At 33.2% G+C, this 23,525-nt stretch overlaps 3 protein-coding genes across 3 annotated transcripts; 1 reads left to right on the forward strand and 2 right to left on the reverse strand.

The window, feature by feature from the left end:
* Window positions 1–1,632: 1,632 nt before the first annotated feature.
* LOC138123229 (DNA excision repair protein ERCC-6-like) lies at window positions 1,633–5,287 on the reverse strand. Its single transcript, XM_069037833.1, has 9 exons — window positions 5,114–5,287; window positions 4,635–5,064; window positions 4,175–4,574; window positions 3,640–4,123; window positions 3,414–3,587; window positions 3,211–3,363; window positions 2,909–3,154; window positions 2,658–2,861; window positions 1,633–2,605 (listed from the first exon to the last, which is right to left on the reverse strand). The coding sequence occupies exons 1-9, from the start codon at window positions 5,153–5,155 to the stop codon at window positions 1,703–1,705; spliced, it is 3,036 nt and encodes a 1,011-aa protein (XP_068893934.1). The 5' UTR covers window positions 5,156–5,287; the 3' UTR covers window positions 1,633–1,702.
* A 58-nt stretch (window positions 5,288–5,345) lies between these two features.
* On the reverse strand, window positions 5,346–7,196 carry Irbp (Inverted repeat-binding protein). The gene is made up of 2 exons (XM_069037835.1): window positions 7,044–7,196; window positions 5,346–6,984 (listed from the first exon to the last, which is right to left on the reverse strand). Exon 2 carries the CDS (start codon window positions 6,982–6,984, stop codon window positions 5,452–5,454), a length of 1,533 nt encoding a protein of 510 aa, XP_068893936.1. The 5' UTR covers window positions 7,044–7,196; the 3' UTR covers window positions 5,346–5,451.
* Window positions 7,197–8,045: 849 nt separating this feature from the next.
* Window positions 8,046–9,078, forward strand: LOC138123967 (exosome complex component MTR3-like). Its single transcript, XM_069038856.1, has 2 exons — window positions 8,046–8,315; window positions 8,364–9,078. Exons 1-2 carry the CDS (start codon window positions 8,153–8,155, stop codon window positions 9,050–9,052), a joined length of 852 nt encoding a protein of 283 aa, XP_068894957.1. The 5' UTR covers window positions 8,046–8,152; the 3' UTR covers window positions 9,053–9,078.
* Window positions 9,079–23,525: the final 14,447 nt, after the last annotated feature.

The raw sequence follows: 23,525 nt of genomic DNA on the forward strand, positions 1-23,525 counted from the left end.
TTCGATAATTGTAGTTAAAATTCAATTAATACAATAACAGTTAATTCCAGAAAATAAATCAGTTACAACAGTGACAATTCTAAGAATACTAATAATAACTGGGGTGGCGCCTTTCAACAACGTTGCTCTTCCAAGTAACCACCCCCCCTCCCCCCCCCCCTCAAACTTAACCTAAATTCTAAAAAAAGAAAAAAGAGAGAAAAAAAAAAAGAGAAAAAGGAAAAAAAGAAAAATAAAAACCAAAATATGCATTATAAATCAAGATTGCGTACCATTTGAGTACCATGAAAATGAGTACATTCACAACGTAATTGGTGTAGCAAAAAGATATTTTTTAAATTTGGATTTAAAAACAGAAATGCTAGGTGACTGTTTTATTTCACTGGGAATCAAGTTATAGATTCTCGCGGCGCTATAGGAGAAACTTCTTTGATATAATGCCGAACTATGCGCAGGAACAATAAAATGATCGTTGTATCTAGTAGGACGGTTGTGGATATCAGAATGCTTGATCAGCTTTTTGTAGAGGTAATGAGACAGCTGCCGTTTACTTAGCTGAAACAAAAAGACTCCAAAATGTAGCAGAAATCGCTCCGGCAGCCTCATCCAGCCTGCTTCCTTATATTTATATGAAATATGATCGAACTTACGTATGTTAAAGCAAAATCTCAGACAACAATTCTGCACTCTCTGAAGACTCTCTTTATCTTTATTTAAAATCGCAGGCCAGTATACAATACCACAATATTCAATGGCTGAAAGAATGAGGGTATCACATAATTTTAATTTTACATCTGAACTTAATATGTCTTTGAACTTATATAAATGTTTTAATTTGATAAATGAATTTTGAATTATTTTGTTGACCTGTTCGTGGAACCTTAAATTGCTGTCTATTGAAAGTCCTAAATTTTTTCCGTATTCTTGTGGTTTTAAAATATGTTTATTTAAGATAATATTAAAATTTATATCACTTAAAAGTGTATCCCGTCCCCTACCAATAACAAGGAGAGTTGTTTTCTGCTCGTTTAATTTCAGACCATGATTATTTGAGTTTGCAGATATTTGTTTAAGATCATAATTGATATTATTAGCAGCCTCTAGACGAGCGCTCAAATAGAAAGAGTAATACAACTGGGTGTCATCTGCATATTGATGTGTCTTACAGTACCTAATACCAGCTGTTATATCCGCGGTGTAAAGACTAAACAATAAAGGTCCCAAAATGCTACCTTGTGGTACTCCTCGGGTTACTGGTCTGAAATCTGACCTTTGGTTACCAGCAATAGTGCATTACCGACGGTGACCAAGATACATCTGAAAGAACCGCACAACGGACTTTGATAAACCAAGGTAACTCATTTTTAATAATAAGATTTTATGATCTATAGTGTCAAATGCTTTCGAGTAGTCCAATAAAACTAAACATGTTAATTTATGCTGATCTACTGCATTAAAAATGTCATCTGTTATATGAAGAAGAGCCGTACTAGCGACGAAGAACTGGTTTATTATTTCCATTAACTTTGCGTGACATGGTAAACTGTATTGAAAGATCTTAAACAATAATATCGATCTCTATTTTATCTTACACCCTTTTATCCCCCTGGTACGCAAAATAAGACGAAAAACAAGTTTTTCAAAAATATATTTACAAAAATGTATGAATTTGTACAAAAAATTATCTTACAAATTACTGGAATTACCACCTCCAACTATGAAGACGCGACTTTCGGAGCGCTTCCAACGCCTTATCAGCTCTTTCTTTAGCTTCCGCTTGTACTTTCAGACTTTGTGGTTTAGTGCCACCACCTACGATCGAGTCGTGCTGTAGAGCTCCAGATACTCCCTTCCTTGCGAACAACTTCTCCAAAACGTACTGATCTTGACTCTCGTTTTTACTAACACTTTCGTACTTCTTCCGAATTTTCTTTGTTTCTGTTTTAACTAAACCATCAACTTTTTCACCGTCAACAGTTCCACTCTTATCCACGACACTTTTAAAAATAGCCCCCTCATTTCTATCTCGTTTCTTTATACTTTTAGCCCCATCGTCTTTATTGCTCTTCAACTTCTTATCTTTTCCTAAATTTCTCCCGGAATATTCTAACGCGCTTGAAAAACTAATGTTGGTATCACAGCCATCTATTTTATTACCTACAGAGTCAGGCTTCTCTTTTGCCTTTTCCCTATTCAAATACATCAACTCCACAGGCGTCAACTGCTTTAACGCCGTCTTCTCTTCCAATTTTTTCTGCCTCTCGGCCTCCAATTCAATCTGATATGGAGTTTTCTTCACTTCTTCTACTTGCGGTGCCGCTATGCTCTTAGCTATTTGCTGAGCTAGATCCTTCATCGCTTGAATTTTATCTTCGGAAAACTGTATCGCCTCCTCATCCACCCCCTTCCGCTTCTTCTTGATTCTCTCCTGTAATTTCACTCTCGATTCGCGGAATATATTCGCCGTTTCTGGATTCGAATCATCAGCTCGTTCCGGAAGTGAGAACAAGTCGTGCAAGTTTGACGACTTGAAGAATTTGTGCGTTTTCGGATCCAGAAGCACTTTATTGCTAAGTAACTGCTTCCACACTTGCCGCTGGTACATCTATAAAAATAAACCAAATCAACACTGCACTGCACAAAATTAGTGACAGTACTTTTTCTTCTATTGTTCCTGCCGAGAGTAATCTATAAATTGTAACTTGCTTATCTTGACCAATTCTCCACGCGCGCTCTCTCGCCTGGGTATCTGTAGCAGGATTCCAGTCAGGATCATAGATGATTACTCTGTTTGCCCCGGTTAGGTTGACGCCAAGCCCGCCAACTCTTGTAGTCAACAAAAATACGTCATAGCTGCAATCCTACCCCGACACTTAATACAAAATAAACAAATAATGACAAAATATACTTCATTAAATTTATTTATTAAAGGCTGTCTAGAACTGACTGATGTGCTGCCATCCATTTTCAAATACTTGTACTGTTGCTGTGTTAGAAATTCTTCAAAGACGGCAATCATCGCTCTGCTTTGGGTAAACAACAAAACTCTATGTTTCTGCTTTTTCCAAATTTTTAATAAAGCTGACACTACAATCATTTTTCCAGATTTCTTATAATACCCAAACTTTTCGTCAAGCGAAGAATTGTCTTCTGTCTGTGGATAGACGTGTAACAACAAAAATGTTAACAAATCAAAGTTTTTTCATTCACCTTATCTACCTCTTCCGCTGTATGTAAATAAATATCAGGATGGTTACAAATTTTTCTCAAGGCGGTTATTGCAATCAAAACATTTGACCTGACACTGTTTTCTAAAAACCATTTTTTGGAGTCTTTCCCCAAAATGTACCCCACATGGTCACTCTAAAAAGTACATCATGAAGAATGTGCAATTCAAGCAACAACTGACATACCATTAAATAACCTTTATATAATTCTCTCTGTTCTTCTGTTAAAGAACAAAACAAAACTTGCTCACTTTTATTTGGCAGACTAATGTGATTCTGGACTTCATCTTTTGATCTTCTCAACAAAAATGGGGTAATCAGATTTTTTAGCGTTGTTGCAACAGATAAAGCTGTTGCTTCCTTGTAACATAAAAAATTATACTAAATCAAATTAATTTTTGATCAACCTTACTTGCATTGGAGTTGCATTGACAAAGCCCCCTTGGACTATTGGGTTATTAAAATGTTCCATGAAAGTATTTAAATTGCCTAGCATTCCAGGATTAGTAAAATCAAACAAACTCCAGAGTTCCTGGAGGTTGTTTTGCATTGGACTGCCAGTCAACATTAATCTGTGAGGAGTTTTAATTTTTTTAACAGCAATGCTCACTTTAGCATTGGGATTTCTGATTTTGTGACCCTCATCCAGAATTAAATAATGCCAATCATATTGTGCAAGGTAATCTTTATATTTTAATATCCCCACATAGCTTGTTATTAAAATCCCTTTACTCTTATTGATTTCTTTTATGAGATTTGACTTTTTTCCTTGATAGCTTCCACTCTGATGCAAAATAGCTACTCGAAATTCTGGTGCCCAATCATGAAAATGTTTCACCCATTGGTAAATTACAGTGACAGGGCAAACAATTAACGTAGGACCCAAACCTTTGAATCTGTCATAATATTGATATTAATTGTTATATAAAAAATGTAAATTAAATTACCGGTCATAAGAAATTACTTGACTATATTCTAATCCAGCCAAAAAAGCTATAACTTGAACTGTCTTTCCCAGTCCCATCTCATCCCCCAAAAGACCTCCAGTTGCTTGTCTGTGGATGTTCCATAACCACCTTACACCTTCTTGTTGATATTCATAAAGATTGTTCCAGATTTTAAATGGTACTTTTAAGCCTCCTTTGATGGTATAATAATCTAAACTGTCAGGGTCTTCATCTTCTAAGGAATTTTCATTTTCCAACAGTTTATAATACTCCTCCAGTCTACTTTGAAAATACACCAAGGAGCCATCATCTTTGAATTTTTGTGTATTTTTAAATTCAACTGAACATCTTTTCTTTTTAAACTGATTACTCCCATTTGCAATTTGTTCAGATTCACTATCTAAAGATTTTGACAAAAGTAGGTAATTTACTAAATAAACACTCAAATTATTACATATACCTAGCTCATTTTCTGAGGGAACATATTCACTTCCAGAAGAATGACTATTTTTTTCTGTGCTTGCCTCCAATTTAATCTTCTTGTCAACAGTTAATTTTGTATTACAAACTTTTTTCCTTTTAAAATTCTTTGAACATTTTTCTGAAATTTTATCAGCAATAACTTTGCTTTTACTGCTAACTTGCAAAGTTTTCTTATATTCTTGTATCTTTCTCAACTCTTCCTGTCTTTTTAAATATGAATTAATATCCAAAGAAGCATATATGTTTGGTTTTTTATCCTCAACTACTTCACCATCCTCTAATTCATTTGTGTCATTTTGTTGTGCAAATATGTTCAACTCTACCAATGCTTGTTGCTCTAACGTTTCTTGATTTTTACCCCAAACACTAATTCCTTGTTCTAAACTAAGTTCTGTTAGTTCTTCTTCCTTTAAAAAGTCAAAATACATCAAAGGTTTTTAGATCATTTCTAGTTACCTCCGTATCCATATTTCCAGAACAAGTAGCTACTTGTTCCATTTTTTATCTATTTTAATTAACACTTAACATACAATTAAAACATGTCATACACTACAAACTTTCAATTTAACAAATGTCACATCACGCAAGAAGTAACATGTTTGTTTTGGTCCACCATTAATCAAATAGCCGTCCGTCAAAAATCAAGAGCACCAACCAAAATTTAGGGGAAAACAAAACAACTGACAAATACGATATGAAAAACATTTATTTTCTGACAAAATATTAATAATTTTATGTAGAAACACGTATCTGAACAAATATATTCCTTAAAATCTAATTAGAAGCAAGTCACATTATTTCTTCTTTTTAGATTTACTTGCAGTTGAAGGTGCCCTTCTCTTTTTTCCAGTTTCTTCTTCTAAATGAAACAAGTTTTTAAAATCATCTCCAACCTCATTCAAACTTTTATCAATAGCTTCACTGTCTAATGTAACATCTTCAACATCTTCCTCAGGGTCTTGAAGAAGTTTTGCTCTCAAAAAAGCCTTCTTCTTAGCTAGTGATAAATTAGTAAACATTTTAGGATCATAATCAAATGTTAAACTGTTAATTAACTTATCAGTAACTGTAACTTTTTCTTGTGAATATTCAACATTAATGTCTTCTTCTTTAACAGTTAATCTGCTTGCAGGATATTTATTTTCATCATTAAATGGTATTATTTTAATGATAAATAGTTTTGTGTTTTGTGCAAATTTTGGGATCAATTCCACAAAACGAATTTTATCAAACTTCTTCAGTTTTCTAATACATATGAGAACCTTATTTTTATCCACACAATACTGCCAGAAACTTTCAAAAAACGGTATTTCTTCTTTAACATCAACTTCCATAATTGCAGTATTAGCCAAAATAATGCCAACATCAGTAACACGATCAGAAACATGTATTAAAGAATATCCAATAGGTAAATCATTGTTTTTTATTTCATAATATTCTGTAGTGTCAAACTCAAGTGACCCCATGTTAAATTTAAGCAGATACTTTTTAAGTTCATCTGTTGGAGTTTTTGAAATTTTCTTTACTAGTTTACCTTCTGCAGAAACAAAAGCGTTATTGTAAAGCCTCTCCTCTTGAACAAATGATTTTTGTCTAACTTTAAGAAACCTTGATTGGTCACCTATAAATGGGAAAAAATTTAATCTTCTTTGATAATATCTAACTAAAATCAAAGTAGACAATTTTTCAAGCAGACCATCTTCATCCTCCACAACAGTTTCAACTGGAGGTAACTTCAATACTGCATATAATTCATTATAAAAAATCTTGTAATTAAAAGAATCATTCATGGTAACCATCTCAAAAGTAATATTATTAGCTTCAAAATTTTTAGCTTCATTAAGAGCAGCAAATCTTTGGTTCTTATCACTTTTAATAGGATCATCATCATTTGTAACATATATTATGGTTCTTTTGTAAAACACAGAGTTTACTTCTTTGAACTTCTTTTTGCAAAATAGGAAAAAAGCACTCAAATCAAAAATTCCTTTTCTTTGATACATATCTGTCAATTCATCATCTGTTCGTTTATTTTCTTCTTTTAAAAACTTAATGGAAGTCAGTACATTATCATTAAAGTTGACAAATGAGGCGGATGCATCTTCACGTGCTAACACTACACCAAACGGACTCCAACTGCGTTTGTTCTGTGTAAAAATCAGCGAGTTTGCTAAGTTGTAACAAGCACTTATGCAATCCCTGAAAGGCATAATTCCATCGCTTTCTTTTTTGACGAACATTGATGGGTTTGTATCAATTGCAATCAACACAAAAGATGGCTTATATACGGTGTCAGGGCTGGTGGTATCGTCTTCATTGTCCGACATCTACGATTACAAGTTGACAATTTCAACACTTTCATTAGACTATTGTTAGTTTTCATTACCTTGTCACCTGCTTTGTAAATAACAATGAAAATTAACTGCGAAAAATATTAACAAGCCCAAACCCGCAACAATACAAATACCGCCAATAATTTGACAGTGACAGATTTATCAACGTTCAACAAACGCTGCTGCCAACATAAAACTAGTTCGGTAAAAAGACTAGTGTTTAAATAAATTAAAATACCGGGTGATCAAGAAGGACTGTTTAAGTTGGCAGTACAATTAAGAAAATTGTTTAATTCGGTTATTTATAACACTGCAACTGGATATGTTTTGTTGGTTTATTTGACAAATATCTGATATATAGTTGAATTTTTTTAATAAACAATTGTCAAAACGTTGTCTTGTTGGTATGAGCCAAACTGTGATTTTCATGATAATACGATTGGTCACATTGAGTGTCAACATTTTTTTATGTAACTGAGCCTGCGCCCTAACGAGCGAGAGTTTATTTCAAATTCGAAAAGGTTTCTCCTGATTTCTCATTAAATTTGTTTTGAAAATGAATTCACGGAAGAAAGGTACGGGAAGTGAAGTGAACATAACCTTAACCATGATTTGGTGTCAAATTGTTATACAGCTGGTCCATATGTCCAAATTTTAGGGTGGTACAGTATGGTTTTTTTACTTCATTTTGACACTGACAATTGTTTATTAAAAAAATTTCACATAGGTATAGCATTAACAACGACAAGCCACCAACAACTGGAAGTTACTCTTGTTATACGATTTAAAATACGATCCAGTGTTACCAACTTAAACAGTCCTTCTTGACCACCCCGTATTATATGATTTCTAAATTGTCTACAAATAAGAACAAACTATATATTCACAAAGCATAATTAATGAAAGTATGTAATTATAAACCGCTATGGTCTTTTGTTATCAGTCATTATTATTAATTATTAAATTATTATTAATTTCCAATTTAAACGTAAATTATCAAACATGTTAGCCAACAGAAAGAATCAGAAAAGTGAATACACTACATTGGCTGTCAAATGGAAAGTACATGTGTTTGATGTTATAACCCTGTTATAACCTAACTTTTTCCTAACTGAGAAAGAAAATTTGTATTTGGAGTTTTGCTTCGTAATATGTTGGAATAATGCCGGTGGATCACAAAAGACTTAACGGTCCAGAAATTACTATCCCGTATCAGCTATTCGACAAATTAAATACAGTTCCATTAAAAACACAATTTACAAATATTGTGAAAGCTGATGGCAGTCGCGCTGATGGTCGATCGTTAAAAGATCACCGTAAAATATGTAAGTATATTCCACTAGTAAATATCGTCATAAAATATGTTCTTTCAGTCATGAAAGCAGGTGTCGTGAGTCATGCTAAAGGTTCTGCATATATTGAACTGGACAAAACCAAAGTTATAGTGTCAGTTTTTGACCCTCGAGAAATCCCAAACAGAAGTGAATACAGTTCTAAGGGTGAGATTTACTGTGAGTTTAAGTATGCTCCCTTCAGTTGCCACAAAAGGAGATTGCATCAACAAGATTCTGAAGAACTGGAATGTAGTGCAATTATGAAACAGGCACTGGAATCTGCTGTTTTTAGGCATGAATTTCCAAACTTCCAGGTTGATATTTATGCAATGGTATTACACAATGATGGATCTGCATTAAGTGCTGCAATTACTGCAGCCGGCCTTGCTTTGGCACATGCTGGAATACCCATGTATGATTTAATTACTTCAGTTACACTTGCAGTGCAAGGAAAAACAATATTGATAGATCCCAGCTTGGAAGAAGAACAATTGTGTCAAGTACCATTGTTTAAAGATGAACAGAATGAGAACCACGGAATAGTAATGCTTTCAATGCTTGCAACTCATGAGCAAATATCACAGTTTTATCAAACAGGAAATTTGTCATATGATAGTTTAAGTTCTGGAATTGACATTCTTACTAGTGCTACTAAAGATATTGTGACCTTAGTTAAAAAATGTTTGGTTAAACATGTACTTAATACAACTAGGAATGTGGAAGATTGAATATTAAAGCAGTTTTTATTATGTAATGTGGTATTATTTTTTTCTATTACAAGCGCAACTTTTATTTGTGAAACAAAGTAAATATGAATCATTTCATTACCATAAATGGTCATTGTGAAAAACTTTAACCTTATATAAATCAATGATACATAAACATAAATTTTATTGTCATAAACAACTTTGTCTGGGCTAATATTTGGCTTACCGCCAAGTTGTTGATTTAAGACAATCATAAATTATATATCTTAGTATCTAGACCCTATCAAGCGCCCAATAATACCATTAATACGTATTAATTAAAAATATAAAACACGTATTTTGTACATAACGTAATATAAATATTTTCAAATATGTAATAGGCGTTCAAAAACTTGCACGTTTGGATTTGTCCTTGTTTTGAAACGTGCTTGTCGTTCCTTAACATATGTAACGTATAGGTAATTAATCTTACAAACTGTGCAAAAGCGTCAGTTGCGTTAATTGGTATAAAATTTACCTATGACAAGCGACATACGTTTAAAAATACACAGGCTGCTGCTGCTTCAAACGGTTTAGTTTCTAAAAACCCGTTATTTCCTCCGACATAGTTTTTTCTATTATAACCTCTAACGGCTTATTTGGTAATTTTTAATGAAAAAGTTGTTTTTGAGATTTATTTTTAACCAATGTTTGGTTGTACCTACCTATACAGGGTGATTAATGAGTAATAACGAGCCAAACAAAATTTGTGATGCAACCAAGAATACATGTCTCCCATCAACAAAGGTTGTTAAGTTAAACAATATTTGGTGCAATTCTGTTTTAAAATTTACCAATATTGCTATATAACAATGTTGCAGTTGCTATGATATGAAGCTGTTGATTGGTTGGATCTGTGCAAAATCAATATTGTTCAATAACAAACTTGCTAAATTTTGAAACAGAATCGCACTAATTATTCCACATAATGATTTTGATAAAATTTGGCAAATGTGTTTGTAATGTCGGGCATGTTGACTATGTTTTATAAAATTAAAATATATTTTTTTAAATCCACATAATCGGTGCAAATGTAATGTCGGTTGCATCACAAATTTCGTTAGGCTCATTATTACTCGTGAATCGTATAGGTTTTTTTTTTCACAAAATGTACGCACCTTCAAAAAAATAAATAATAAGAAATATGTAAATCTATTTAGTTTTTTACAGGTAAAAACCATAGTTACAGAAAATAAAATTGTATATAAGTAGGTACATACCTACAAAAATAATGTCAAAAGTACAAATAATATAAGTTTTTGAAAAAGTTAAATACCACACTCAACTGCATAATACTTTTTGTTGTTTTTCAGGCATCCATTCATCTATTTATAGATTCAGACATATTGTTAGTTATGTGTTGTAAAGTAGGTACAGTCACGGTCACGGAATTTCGTCAGTCGTTGTCATTCAACTGACATTAGCTGTAAAACAGGTTTTATATATTTTTAACCCCACAGTGGATGGCAATTTGTAATTTTGATTTTTATTGTGCGTGACAGAATTTCTGTCACAAAAATTTGAATGTTAGTCATAATGACATTAAAGCTTAGACTAAACAAGTTTTTGCGCGTTGACGGTAAAATAACTGATGAAATTCCCTGGCCGTAACTGTACGTAACAAAATTGAAATAGTTTTTTTGTCCGATACTGTCAGAATTTGAGAATTTTCTCCTGTGTGAACGGATTTTGATAAATGTCACAACTTGTCAAAACGAAACTTCAAGCTAATTTTAAAGATTTTAAGCGATCTGGAGCCTTTAAGGGGTCGTCGAATAAAAAATCTTTGTCTTCAACTCGTTCGTTAAATAAACTACTATTATTAATTATGATAAATAATAGGTATTCATTTCATTACATACATCAATACATTCTTTTTAAGTTTTCTGTATTATAATATTCGTCAAGAACAAAAAAAAATCATGATATCACATTTATTTTTTTTAACAGCAAATGCCATAAATTTATATTTTGCAGAATGCACCTTGGTCAATGTGTGATAACGTTCCAGCCAAGAAAGGGAAAATGTCCATTTACTGGTAACATGTGTGACTAAAGCGGTTAGTAATTAGTTTATCCGACCCTCTAGGGTTTGGAAGATTCACAATTATTTCACCACCATTAAGTAGATAACGCCTAGCAGCCAATGTCCATGAAAACCTACATTTTGTTATCTTACACATTTAGGTACAGTGCTACTAACAAAATGAACCAGAGATTATTTCCATAATTGCTGTATGTGTTTTAATTAACTGGCCCTATTGCGTAAGATAAAATTAGTCTATTAATCCGTAAAAATTCTCATGAAGTAATCAGAGTAATTCACATCATTACACGAAGTGACCACCGTTATTGTCAATACAATAATGAAGACACCACCGAAATGATTCGTTCACTTTTTCCAGCATACCTCTGTTATTGCGAATTGTTGTCGCAGCATTTTCCACCCTTCCTTTTAAAACTTCAATTGTATCAGTGGGGATCGAATATATCAAGTCCTTCATGTACCCCCACAAGAAGTCGCACGGAAATTCTCTGGGCTCGAGGAGCACTCCCGCACGCTTCACCATACACTACACAGTATCTATGTATTCATAATTCGAAAATAAACGCGCCATTTTCACAAAATTTTTGCTTAAATCACAGAAAAAACACGTAAACACCTGCCTTGTGGAGTCGGATAAAACTAACTGAAAATGTAATCTAGCTCGGCCGCGCAGCGAAAAAACTTTATTCTAAAAATACAATGTTTTGCGCCGATTTTACAAAAACTATTATTTCACGGTCACTGTCATAGGGTCAAATAACTACAAAATAGACAGCTCGTTAATTTATGGGGTGGTAAAATACCGAAATGAAAATTATATTTCGAAAAAATGGTAGATAACAATTTTGTTGTTCTTGATAAGATCTACCACTGGTTAAAATTAATGTCCTTATTTCTGAGAGACGTTGTATAAAACAATTACTTGAAGAAATTTTCAACAAATGTATAAAATTATGATCGTATTTTAGACGTTTAGCAGAATTTATTTACAACCAGATTTTATGTCTAATTTTTTATTCTTGTTAATTTAATTTTGATAATATATATTTCATTCAAGCAGATATTAATAATTTGTTTTTCTTTAATTTGTAACTAAAAATAAACTCTCCAACTGTTATATCTACACCTCGAGAGCAATAAATTGATCTCGTCCTGTTCCGACATAATAAATTTAGCTTTTGCGATCTTCAGAAATTCAATAAAGCTCCTGCGTTAAACATCTTCCACGAACAGCGTAAAATCAATGTCCTCGGCTATTCATATTTAATTCACTTCCGGAAGCAGAATATTTTAAAGAAAGGTCTCACCCCATGATGACGTAAAATTTGATGAATCACTTGAGAACTAGGGAAAACACAATCTAATATTTATTTCTTCGCATTACGTTAACATAACAGAACACTCACATCAATTCTTGCAATCACGTTACGCAAGGGAGATCCCCAAGTGCCAGATTATTAATTGTAAGCAGTTTGCCCTTTGTGCTTAAACATAATGGAAGTGTTCCCAGTTTTAAAGCCGACAACAAATTGCGGTTGTCGATAACACAATGATTAATCAATCAAACTTGAAATTTATTTTAGGTGGGCTTTTGGAAAATCTACTATAGAGATGTTAACCTGAATCCCTAAAGGCCCGGAGTAATGTGTTTTACGTGACGTGATAGGAGAACTCCGCAGTTTTCCCGGATTCTGGAATAAGTGTTTCCTGCGAACGTCTGCCGATTCTAACAAATCGCAAGAATTATAAGCCTTGAAAGTTAACAACAACTTTTTCAGACGTGCTCTTTTGCTGCCAGGCGCTATAACATTTGAAAATAAAGGAATAAAAACGAGATTTTTACACAGGATTATTATCACAAGCACGCCCTACTTTTTATGGATTAAAACAAGTACGTAATTCCCTTTGTTGGGGTCTCTTTTTTCCAGAAGCGGCTAAAACCTTTTAATTCATTACGCTTTATGACGACGAATTTCGGGCGGAAAGATGTAGATCTGATAATAAATCTGGAGAAGATACAAATTTAATGAATCTATATCTTTAGACGCAGCTGTCCTGGCTAAAACTTGGTGCTTGGTTAAAAATTCACGCCAGTAATTTCCCCACGATATACTTCAAGTCTTTTGACGGAATCCAGGACAAACCTCGCCACATTTTTCTTTGAGAATGAAAGTTTCTCTCGAGAGAATAAAAAAGGAAGTCGAGACAATTAAGGACGACTCTTGGGACGAATAAGTCGGCGTGGCAAGTTTATGCAGAAAAAATATATCCGAGCAGATATGTCAAAGAAATCGCGCAGGGGGAACTATCGATGACCGCACATCTCATCGATTCGGAGAGCCTTCGTGGTCTATAAATAAATAAGGAATGGTCGCGACAATTATCTTCACAATTTCTGTGTAAACCTCGGATCCACTCGAGTCGGAGAAAGCAGAAACGAACATCCAAATAAAGTACTGTCGGTAAATTGTTGGTTTTGTGCTGTTGACAGTACTTGTGGACGTTTTCGGACAAACAAGCTTAGCCCTGTTGTGTTTCACGGTTCCTGAACAGCATGACAGTTCTGATATGAAACTATAATGGGCGATGAAATTGATGAATATGTTCCGTCACGACCAGATATCCTTTTATCGAACAAATCCGCGCGTTCACTTACCAGTTTAATAATAGAATTTTATCACAAATAGATTCTCTGCTGAATAGGGAAATCTTAAAATATATCATTTGTTTACCCGCTCCCATCCGAGTGACGCTTTCCTCGCTTTCCATTCGATCAGCCGACGAAAACATATAAACTGTTCAACCCCGCCGCATGGTAATAAATACAGGGGTTGAAAAAATAAAATCGAAGAAATATATAGGCGGATATTGTATTGTCGGGATTTTGCATAAACCTGGGCTTTGTCAGGTCGACGATGCGTGCCCCATCGTCGGCTATCGATCGCGATTTCGAAATAATTTATTGAAATTATTATGTTAGATGGGTTGGCTACGTCGGATTGAGGCATGCCGTCTCCGAAATCCGTGCAGACAGGTCGTGGAAGATATTTGATGTTTTAAACATTTCTGGTGGAGTGGACGGTAAGTTATTTATTATTTTGACGGTTCAGACCACTTAGGGTTAGAGAGGAGGAACTCGGGGAGACATCAAAACATCGAAGGTTTACGTGTCAAGTTGGAAAAGGGAAAGATAAAAAAGGATTTATATTTTTACAGACTTGTATGGTTTGATACACATCTCGTCTAGAATTCAGTTTGGAAATGTGCTTTCTTTGATATTTGCATCGTCGCAACTACACGTGTCGAGTACAAAATTGAAAAGTGTAATAGAAGAGTGGTTTTAAGAGAAGACGGAAGGGAAGAGATTGTTAGTTTCTTGCACTTGTCATTTTAATTGTGAGTACCAAGGTCTTTAGTTTCTTGACGCCTGACAGATTTAAAAACGTCTGCCAAATGTAACGATTCGAAAAAATGCTGCAGAAGATTTTTATTAAGGTCACATGAAAACGAGAAGGTTTGTATTAGGGTTGGATGAAAAAACGGAGATTGTTAATTTCTTGGCGCCTGTTATTATAATTCTTTGCGAAAATGTAATAATCTCAAAAACGAAACAGTGAATTTGTATTAGGATCACATTCAAGAAATATTCCTCAGTTTAGTATGTATTGTAAAGTCCATTCAAAAATTAAAAAAACACCAAAGTCGCATTTTCCTCGATAATTACTATCGGCAACGCTGTCTAGTGTAAAATTTGGTGCGTCTTGTAATTTTGAGGTTAAATATTTATTGTGTCTTGTTTTTCTGGGCATGTTTAAGTAAAAATAATAAGAATCAATAAATAAATGAAACGTCCTGCTAATAAAACAATATGAATGAAATTCAAAGCAATTGAATTTTATTTTGAATCAAATAAATGTCATAATTTATAGTTACCAACATAGTATGAAAAAATATCTCCCTAGGGTTTTTTTTATTTTACCAACCTAAAGCAACAGGTGGTGGTTTTTTGATTTTTTAATGGACTTTAGGTCAGATGGTGACTAAAAGTTTAATTTTAACTTGCTCCTAAAAAAAAAATAGATATTCCAAACATGAACAGAATGTTAGCGTTAACGTTGCAAGAAAGGTAGGAGTTACAATCTTCGTGATGGTTTTCTCAATTGTCACAAAAAATATGGTATCTGCCACTTTAACTGTCTGCAAAGATATGAAAATTTGAAAAAGATTTCTTAGAATCTCATAGAAGAGATGGATCGTTGTTTTTTGTTAACTCCTGTTACAACAAATGGACAATAATGAATCATTAAACATTAAAGTGCTACAAAAAGTAAAAATTGAAATAAGAGATTTGTGTTAATATTATACTGCACCAAAAAATTGTCGCAAACACTAACGTATTTTGCTCCAGGATTTAAAAGGACTTTATTGAATTAGTTCCAGACCACACTAGGGCACCATCAAAGTAAAATATTTTGGCGCTGTTACTTTTCTTTTAGTTACTTTTATATATTTAACTGTATAGATGACGAAAAATGTCACTTTAGTTTGCACGTAACAGTTTGTAGATATTTAAAAAGTTCAAAAATAAACCAGAGGTTTCTGTTTCTTTAGTTTCCTCTCGATAAGTGATAAATTGTTGCTGACATAGGCTGCTTCTTATTGCTTGTAAATATTTAAAGTAAAGTAAAAGTACTCTAATTATTTTTCGTTGTCAAGGAATGAATAACGTTCAACAATCAACAACCGTTAAGTTATCAATAACACCCTGTGAACAGTCCGGGAGTTTTTAGTATGATTTTATAATTCTTTCCTTTCAAATGCTGTATAGTGCTAAAAAGTGATTTAGCACGACGAGAAATTCACTACTGATTTTGAAGCTCTTCTATAAATTATCTTCACTCTCACTATTTATAACGATTTAATAATGTTGAGAATTAAAAACTTTCCTGGTTTATCTTACTAAAGAACATTTATTTGATTTTATATAAAAAATTGCATACAAATTATTATTTGAATAAAATATACAGGGTGTTTGGGGTATAAGATAATAAACTTCTCCTGTGTAAAGGAATAGACAAAATAAAACTTCTATTCTAGTAACATTTTTTAGTATGTGTTATAATTTTCTAGTAATCATTTTTTCAATTTGAAGAACTACTGTGTGAGATCCACCGGATTTCTAAATTATAAAGGCGGCAGCTAAGGCATTTTCCTTTACAAATCTTTATTAGCTTGGTATTAATAATTAGAGATACGAACAGTGGCTCTCAAACAGTGGAAACTGAGTTTAGTCAGTTTAGTTCAGCATAATAAAAAAAGCAAATTGAAAAAAATGTCACTAAAACGTTGTTCATTTAACCTAGCTGTGCATCTCAGGAAGTTTGTAACCTTAAACACCAAACACCCTGTATAGCGGAGTCGTTGTCCAACATTGCCAATTTTATGTCACCCCACAAAGAAACTTTATCATTTTCTAACAAACTCGGTTTCTTTCCTTCTCAAGAACTTTATACGATGCTCGAAGAATATAGCGCCTGTTTCCCCATCTGCATCGGGGAGCGCCATTTTTTCCTGCAGACGCCAAAATCCCTTTTTATTTCTGTTTGTGATTTTACGAGCAATATAGCAAGGCGGGTGCTTATTATGTAGGAGCGGTCGTTATAAATTTTGGAAATGAATTTTTTTTGAAAGGCGCTTCGAGGTGTTTGCCAGAGCACTTAGGTGATGTAGCTCGTCTCGGTCCTTACACTAGTCGTGTTTAATAATAATTAACCTTTCAGAAAATGACTGAACGTTAAGATTTTCTGGTAGGTATAGCAGGGAAATTAATTTTTCTACTATACAATATTGCCGCTCCACCTGGAGCAATTTAATGAGTTTCCTTCAAGAACCTTGAGGGTGGTGCGATCTCGTACACAAAATGACCCACAATAAAATCTCCAGATATCATTAATACAAGTCCGTGTATAATCATAAACATTTATATTTGAGTGTTATATTATTCTCCGCTGTTATTACCCTTCTCTTCGTTATTAAAGCAGAACCAAGGATTTATTAGAAATCTCACGAAAGTGTTTTCTATTTCGAGTGACGCCATAAGTGATTAATTTTTTCATATTCGATTAGCTCGAGCTAAAGCCTACTTCACACAAAATCTCGTTTAGCCTTTAAGCTTTTACAATAACAACAAAGTGTGCCTCTGTGTTCAAGAGAAGAAGGTTAAAAGTCAGACTTGAATTGGAAGTGGATAAAATTGGCGGACCAAAAATGGATCCTAAGAAAACGAAACCAACACAAATAAAAACGATGAATCGGTAGTGTCATTCGAGTTGACCTGAGTTTTTGTCACTTTTTCTTCAGCCAATAGTAAAGCAAGTTTTAAAAAGCACATGCAACCAGTTATATTACTCTAGCTCTTCGTCGTCCGAAATGTACGCCTTGTGTAAATACACTTATGATATTGATGATTTTAGATTTGATTTTAATGAATCGTCATTTATTTTACTTTTACATGTATGCACACGGAAAGAATATTGTACGGAAGTCTTTTTTCAATAATGGGATTGTCGTACTCGCAGATCATGCGGTTAAAAACTTCGATTCGTATAAAATGTACTACTTTTTGCACTTGTTACATAAACTACTATTGTACTTCAGTTTTTGGAAAAAACTTCTATTATTGGTTAATACATTGGGGTCAATTATAAAATTATAAATAAATTATAAAATACCAATTGAGGATTGAAGCGTTTTTTTTTGTCTTTCTAGACCTTAGCTTTACAGCAACGGAAATAATTTCATATACTATGTACATAAATATACTGAATGTCTCATGAGAACGGGCACATCAGTAAATTACATGAAAAAGAAGTTTCACTGTTCTTGCTTCGGAAGTCGTACATAAATAATATTCTCAATGGACATAAATTTTAAAGATTGTTTTAACATCGTAAATCCTCAAGGAAGTACGTTTGTTTTAAATATCTTCAGAATTAGAGAATATACATTTCAAATTGTCAATAGAATGTTCATTTAATTCATTTCATAACAAAATTAATAAATATCGGGCCTTCAAATAAATATATATTTAGAGTAGGCGTCGGCGACATTCTAATTCTGTTAGAGTGTAAAGTAATTTTTGTAGGTAACCAATTATTCTCCGAAGTTACACAGGTTACATAGTAAGCTTTTTCCCAATTTCATATTGTCATATTCCGTGGAGGGGAATAGGAAGAATGCACTATAAAAATTAAAAATATTTTATAACCTAATTTTATTTCGTTAAAATGTCAGACGTTTCTTGTGTCATTTTCTACGCCGGAAAAATGTTGCAAACAATTGGATTTCCATAGGTTGCTCTAAATATAAATTTATTTGAAGGCCCGTTGCTTGGTATTACTTTTGTATTTTTTATAACAGTAATTGCTGTAATACAAAATTACGTGTTGGCTCTGTTTATCTCTAAGGATTTTTATTAAAAAAATTGCTTTTCTATAAATATTTACAAAGAAAAATATCTTTGTAAAGGTATTACGTTTTTTTTTACAATGCCATTTGGTCGGCAAAAAACAACAAGAAAATATTTTTCATGTTATTTCTATGTCTCCAGCAAGAATAATTTATTTGGCTTTTCCATTAAATAATTCCATTAGGTATAATAAAAATCTTGAAATTTTTTTCTAAACTCCTCATATCAATCTGTGTCTTTACAATGAGATTACAATCTTATTTATTAGCAACTAATGTTTAATTAAACAAACAACTTTTTTTACATTTCAGTGTTTTACTTCAAATGCTGAGTGAGGATTTAACTTTTAGTAACATGAATAAACATTATCTTTTGCATTTTAATAAGTACATATGTCTCAAATACTGCACAATTATTGTCACGAGATATTAAAAAGTTTTAATTTTTTTCGAATGATATTGTAAAGATTGTGATCAATTTGGTGGTCCTACAGAAATCTTTTCACCATCAATCTTCCAATATCTGCTGTTAGGTTGTCACGTTTTAGAATGAACTTAGGAGTAACATCCCGCTCGTAAAATTAAAGTTGTAAATTATGCGATAAGAACCTGTAAGATAATTTTGAAACAGTGCTCTATTCTGTTCAATAAAAATATATTAAAATATGTATTCCTTTCCAGTCATTTTCACACAGAAGTGATTAAGAAGTATGTAGCTTTCTCTGACGGGTGCAGTTTATAAAAACAGTGCTAACGTTTTAAAATTGTTTTTATTTGAAAGATAGTTGATCATTCTTGTGTTTGATATTTTTAAAATAAATACATGAGGACCGGAATAAAGTTTTAAATGAGTTTGCAAATTTAAATCAAATAGTTAATGCCAGGCGATTTTAAATTTGTTATAGAATGTTGTAAACACTCACAAGATATGTCACTGTAAAATATGTAAGTATCTAGTGAACAAGAATTTTTGTAGATTGAATTAAGATAAAATGTGCCAGATCACAAGAGAACTCGATCATTGACCTTTGATTTAGTTCTCGTTAGCTCATCTTCGTGGGTTTTTTGAAAGATTTATTATGATTGATTCAATTCATCATTTTGATCTAGACATAAAACGGTAAAGTATTGAGTTGGAGACTTCAGAAAGTAATATGTAATGTAAAAATATTGGTATCAGACACTTGACTACGCTATTTACTATCTTGGGTAAAATATCATAAGAAATAAGATTATTTGTATTTTTCTACTCAAGTGAATGTGCAATGCTATAAAAAAATCATATGCACGCATATGAAATGTCATACAAATGTCAACTCTACCCCACCCACACAGTTGCCACATAAATTTTCGTACATAGTTGCCATATTTTGAATCACCCAATACATTAAAATTATCAGAGTTTTATGATTTAAAACATTTTACTGTTACCGTTCTCTAAAATGAAAATATTAATCGAGGCAATAAAATATCTTTTTGCTAAAATTGGAAAAAAGTCGATACGAACTTTTTGCTTCAATTAGGAACAAACGTATAAGTTTATGCTTCAGTTAGGAATAAATTTATAAGTTTATTCAGTCATATTGTAAAGTTATCTAAGTAAAGTTCCGTGTTCATTCTCGCAGCTTGAAAGGTTGGCACATCACAATCCAACCACTCTTCGTGTCTAAAATTACAATTACATTGTCTCGTTTTTCAAAGTCGAATTTTCGCAATTAACGTTACTCTTGTAAAAATTCCTTAAAAGTTTTCGGTATTGTAAACATCGCTCATTCTGAGCGAAGACCGTGAAATGCCGCCAGTGTTAAAATGTATGTCAATTTAAGAGCAACCAGGTCATAACTGTTAAAAATCCATCCTGAACCGTATCACACAGTATGCATTTTATAAGAACGAAAATAAATCATATAATCGAGCCGGAACGACAAACATACCGAAACGTAATCCTCAGTCGAAAGCAGAATGTATCTAGTTGCCCCATAAATATTCATGAGGGGTCATATGCAACCATAAATACGCTAAAACAAACGCTATCTAAAAGAACGTTTATTCAAATTAACATCTCCGTTCTTCGGGGGCGTCGCAAAATGAAAACCTGGAGCGGACTTTGAATAGGCAACTCGTTTGGTTTTAACGGCAATAAATAAACCGCTGGGAGGCAGTCACGCACCTTAACCTGTCCCATATTTCATAGTTTCGAAAACATGACCAAACTAATAATTCTGCAATACGATGGCGGCGATATTAACAAAAGAGTGTCGTAATTTTCATAGGCATGCTGATGACTTCTGTGGCCGGTCGTCCTGGCAACGACATGCTTGTAATGCAATCTCCGGATAGCGATCTTGTGCGATACTCGAAGCTCCTCTCGGAACCACTTGTTTGATAACAAAGTCTTCGACGAACACGGGCTAAAAATAATGTTTTTTCATGAAATTTGCACACGAATCAGTGAATCCAATTCATTCGAGTCTTCGACCGCTCGAAGTTCTTTGATCTCTAATGAGGAGACAACAAGAGTAAAGCAATTGTCCCGGAACAATTTTCAGAGGTTCCATTATTAATTCTGACGCTCTAGATTCATTTCTCGCTTGTCACTAATTCCATTAGGACCTCTCTGTATGGAGAAATGGTGGAGGCGCCGGGCAAAAACTAGAAGAGCTCACATAAAAACTACACATATTTCACTTTCACTCGCTATGATAAATCGTCCCCTACCTAACGGCAGATTACGTAGTTTATCCACTGCACAAGGGAGACATTAGCAGTTAAACTGAACTATGTATTTCTGAATTATGTGTTAATGTCATTTAACTATTTACAAATAAATTTGTAATACATATCTTCACCACCGACGTATATAATTATTATTTTATCCACGCTTAGAGTTCTGTTTTTTTTTCAGACTTTACATATTATACAAAAAAAAAAAACTATTCAAGACTGTGACTGTTTGGCGAAACTGTGTATCAACCGGATATTATACACCAGTCACGTTTTCAGTTTATAAGGGAATATTTTTTAGTCTCAATCGAGAACAAACATACATAGCATCTCAAATAGTTCACCTACAAATAAAAAAATAATAACAGTATGTAAACTGTCCTTGGTCACGATCGATAGAAAGCTTCATAAAGGGGCAAGAAATAATATTTATTTTATTAGTCTTTACAATTTAGGCTACAAGTTCAATTTTATTTATTTTATTCTATACCTCCCTAGAAAGTGAGCCTCTATCCATAGCTACCAGTGGATGAAGGTTTCTCTTTCGTTTACTTCACTTTCGCTCACTGTCTTTCACTCACTGGTTTTCATTCTCCCGTAAATTATTCCAATTCTTTCTGATAACGTAATTTTGATTTTTAGGCAACATTTGGTACACCGCGGCATTATCAGGAACATGTAACTCTACCTAATCCATTTCCACAGTTTCCACAACGTGGGCACAACCACTTTATTGTCGTTACAGAGCTTTGTTTATTTTGTACTAGCTTTTACTCGCGGCTTTGCCCGCAAACTTCAGAATGTTTTAAAATTATGTTTCTACTTTCATGTATTGCTATAAACGCAGTAATTTCAATATGAAGTTTATCTTTTTACGAAGAATAATTAAAACTTTACTGTAGACTACTTTTTTCTTCGACTATATAAACAAAAAGATCAATACGATAAGAAACTAACACTATGATCACTTACCAATTCATGAAAATACGCCAACATAACACTGTTATTTTGAGTTGTAACCTTATTTAGATCTTCCTATTGTTTGATTGTCTCGTTTGATTTCAAATACCTGCCTTTTGATTTTTCCGGTATTAAGCTATTTGAAGCTTGTTCTGCTTCATTTAAGACATCTTCAGGTACAACACAATCATTCAAACACATTTTGCGAAATTGCTACTTTTATAAACAACCAAATGTAACTATGACACCTGAACATATCATGCAAACGCGATTTCCAACTCGAAAAAACTTTTTTTGTGCTTAACAGGCTTAAAAATGATAATAGGGGTTGCTTTTTGTGGGTGTTAAGCGGCGAAGGTGACGATATACTCAGAGGATGAAATAGGGGTGAAGCGGCGAAGGTGAGGGTATTTCCAACTCGAAAAAACTGTCTTTTTTTAACAGGGTTGAAAATGGTAGTAGGGGTTGGTTTTTGTAAAATTAAAGTAGACAGTAATTTTCTTCTTGTTTTGAAGATCAAGTGTACAAAATTTCATCAAGATCAGAGTAAAACTGTAGATTTGCATACAAAATATACAAACAAAACAGATATTCAGTTTTATATACATATATAGATTTTACTTTTTTCCATAGCAACACATCCGTCCAAAAAGGTGAATTATTTTTATTTAAAATTTTGAATAGAAAGTTACAGACACAGACACACGAAACTCGTAAAGGCTCGATAAGACATTGCAAATTCAAAACCATGACAATTGATATTGTTGAAGCATAGTATTTGCCGTTCGTTAACGATTTGCAAATTGTCTGAGTTTCGTGAATGACTTCCTCACTTTCTAAGGAGGTATCGAACAAAACCAAGCACAGCACTCGAGAGTAAACCCACTTTCGTTCACTTGAATTGCATCACGCAATTCGCGTGAACGAAAGCTTTGCCTTCCTCACTCTTACTGTAAATAACTATTACATCTGGACAGAAGAACCTTAAAAACAGAACTCGTTATAAATATTTTGGTTTCATTGGCGTTTCATTGAAGTTGAAGCATCTCTGAGGTTTTACCTTTCTAAACGTTTCAAGATTGGATTGTCTAAACAAAATTTCCAAACAAAATCAGAGTACTAATTTTACATTATGTCCGCTTTCTCCTCTTTAAAATAGACAGATGTTGAACTTTAACAAAAAGGAAGGTTAGTAATATAATCAGGTCTATATTTAGTTATTTTTTCAGTTCATTGGGCTTCATATTACAAGTATTT

Source organism: Tenebrio molitor, chromosome 2 (genome assembly GCF_963966145.1).
Source record: "Tenebrio molitor chromosome 2, icTenMoli1.1, whole genome shotgun sequence".
NCBI classification, from domain to species: Eukaryota; Metazoa; Arthropoda; class Insecta; order Coleoptera; family Tenebrionidae; genus Tenebrio; species Tenebrio molitor.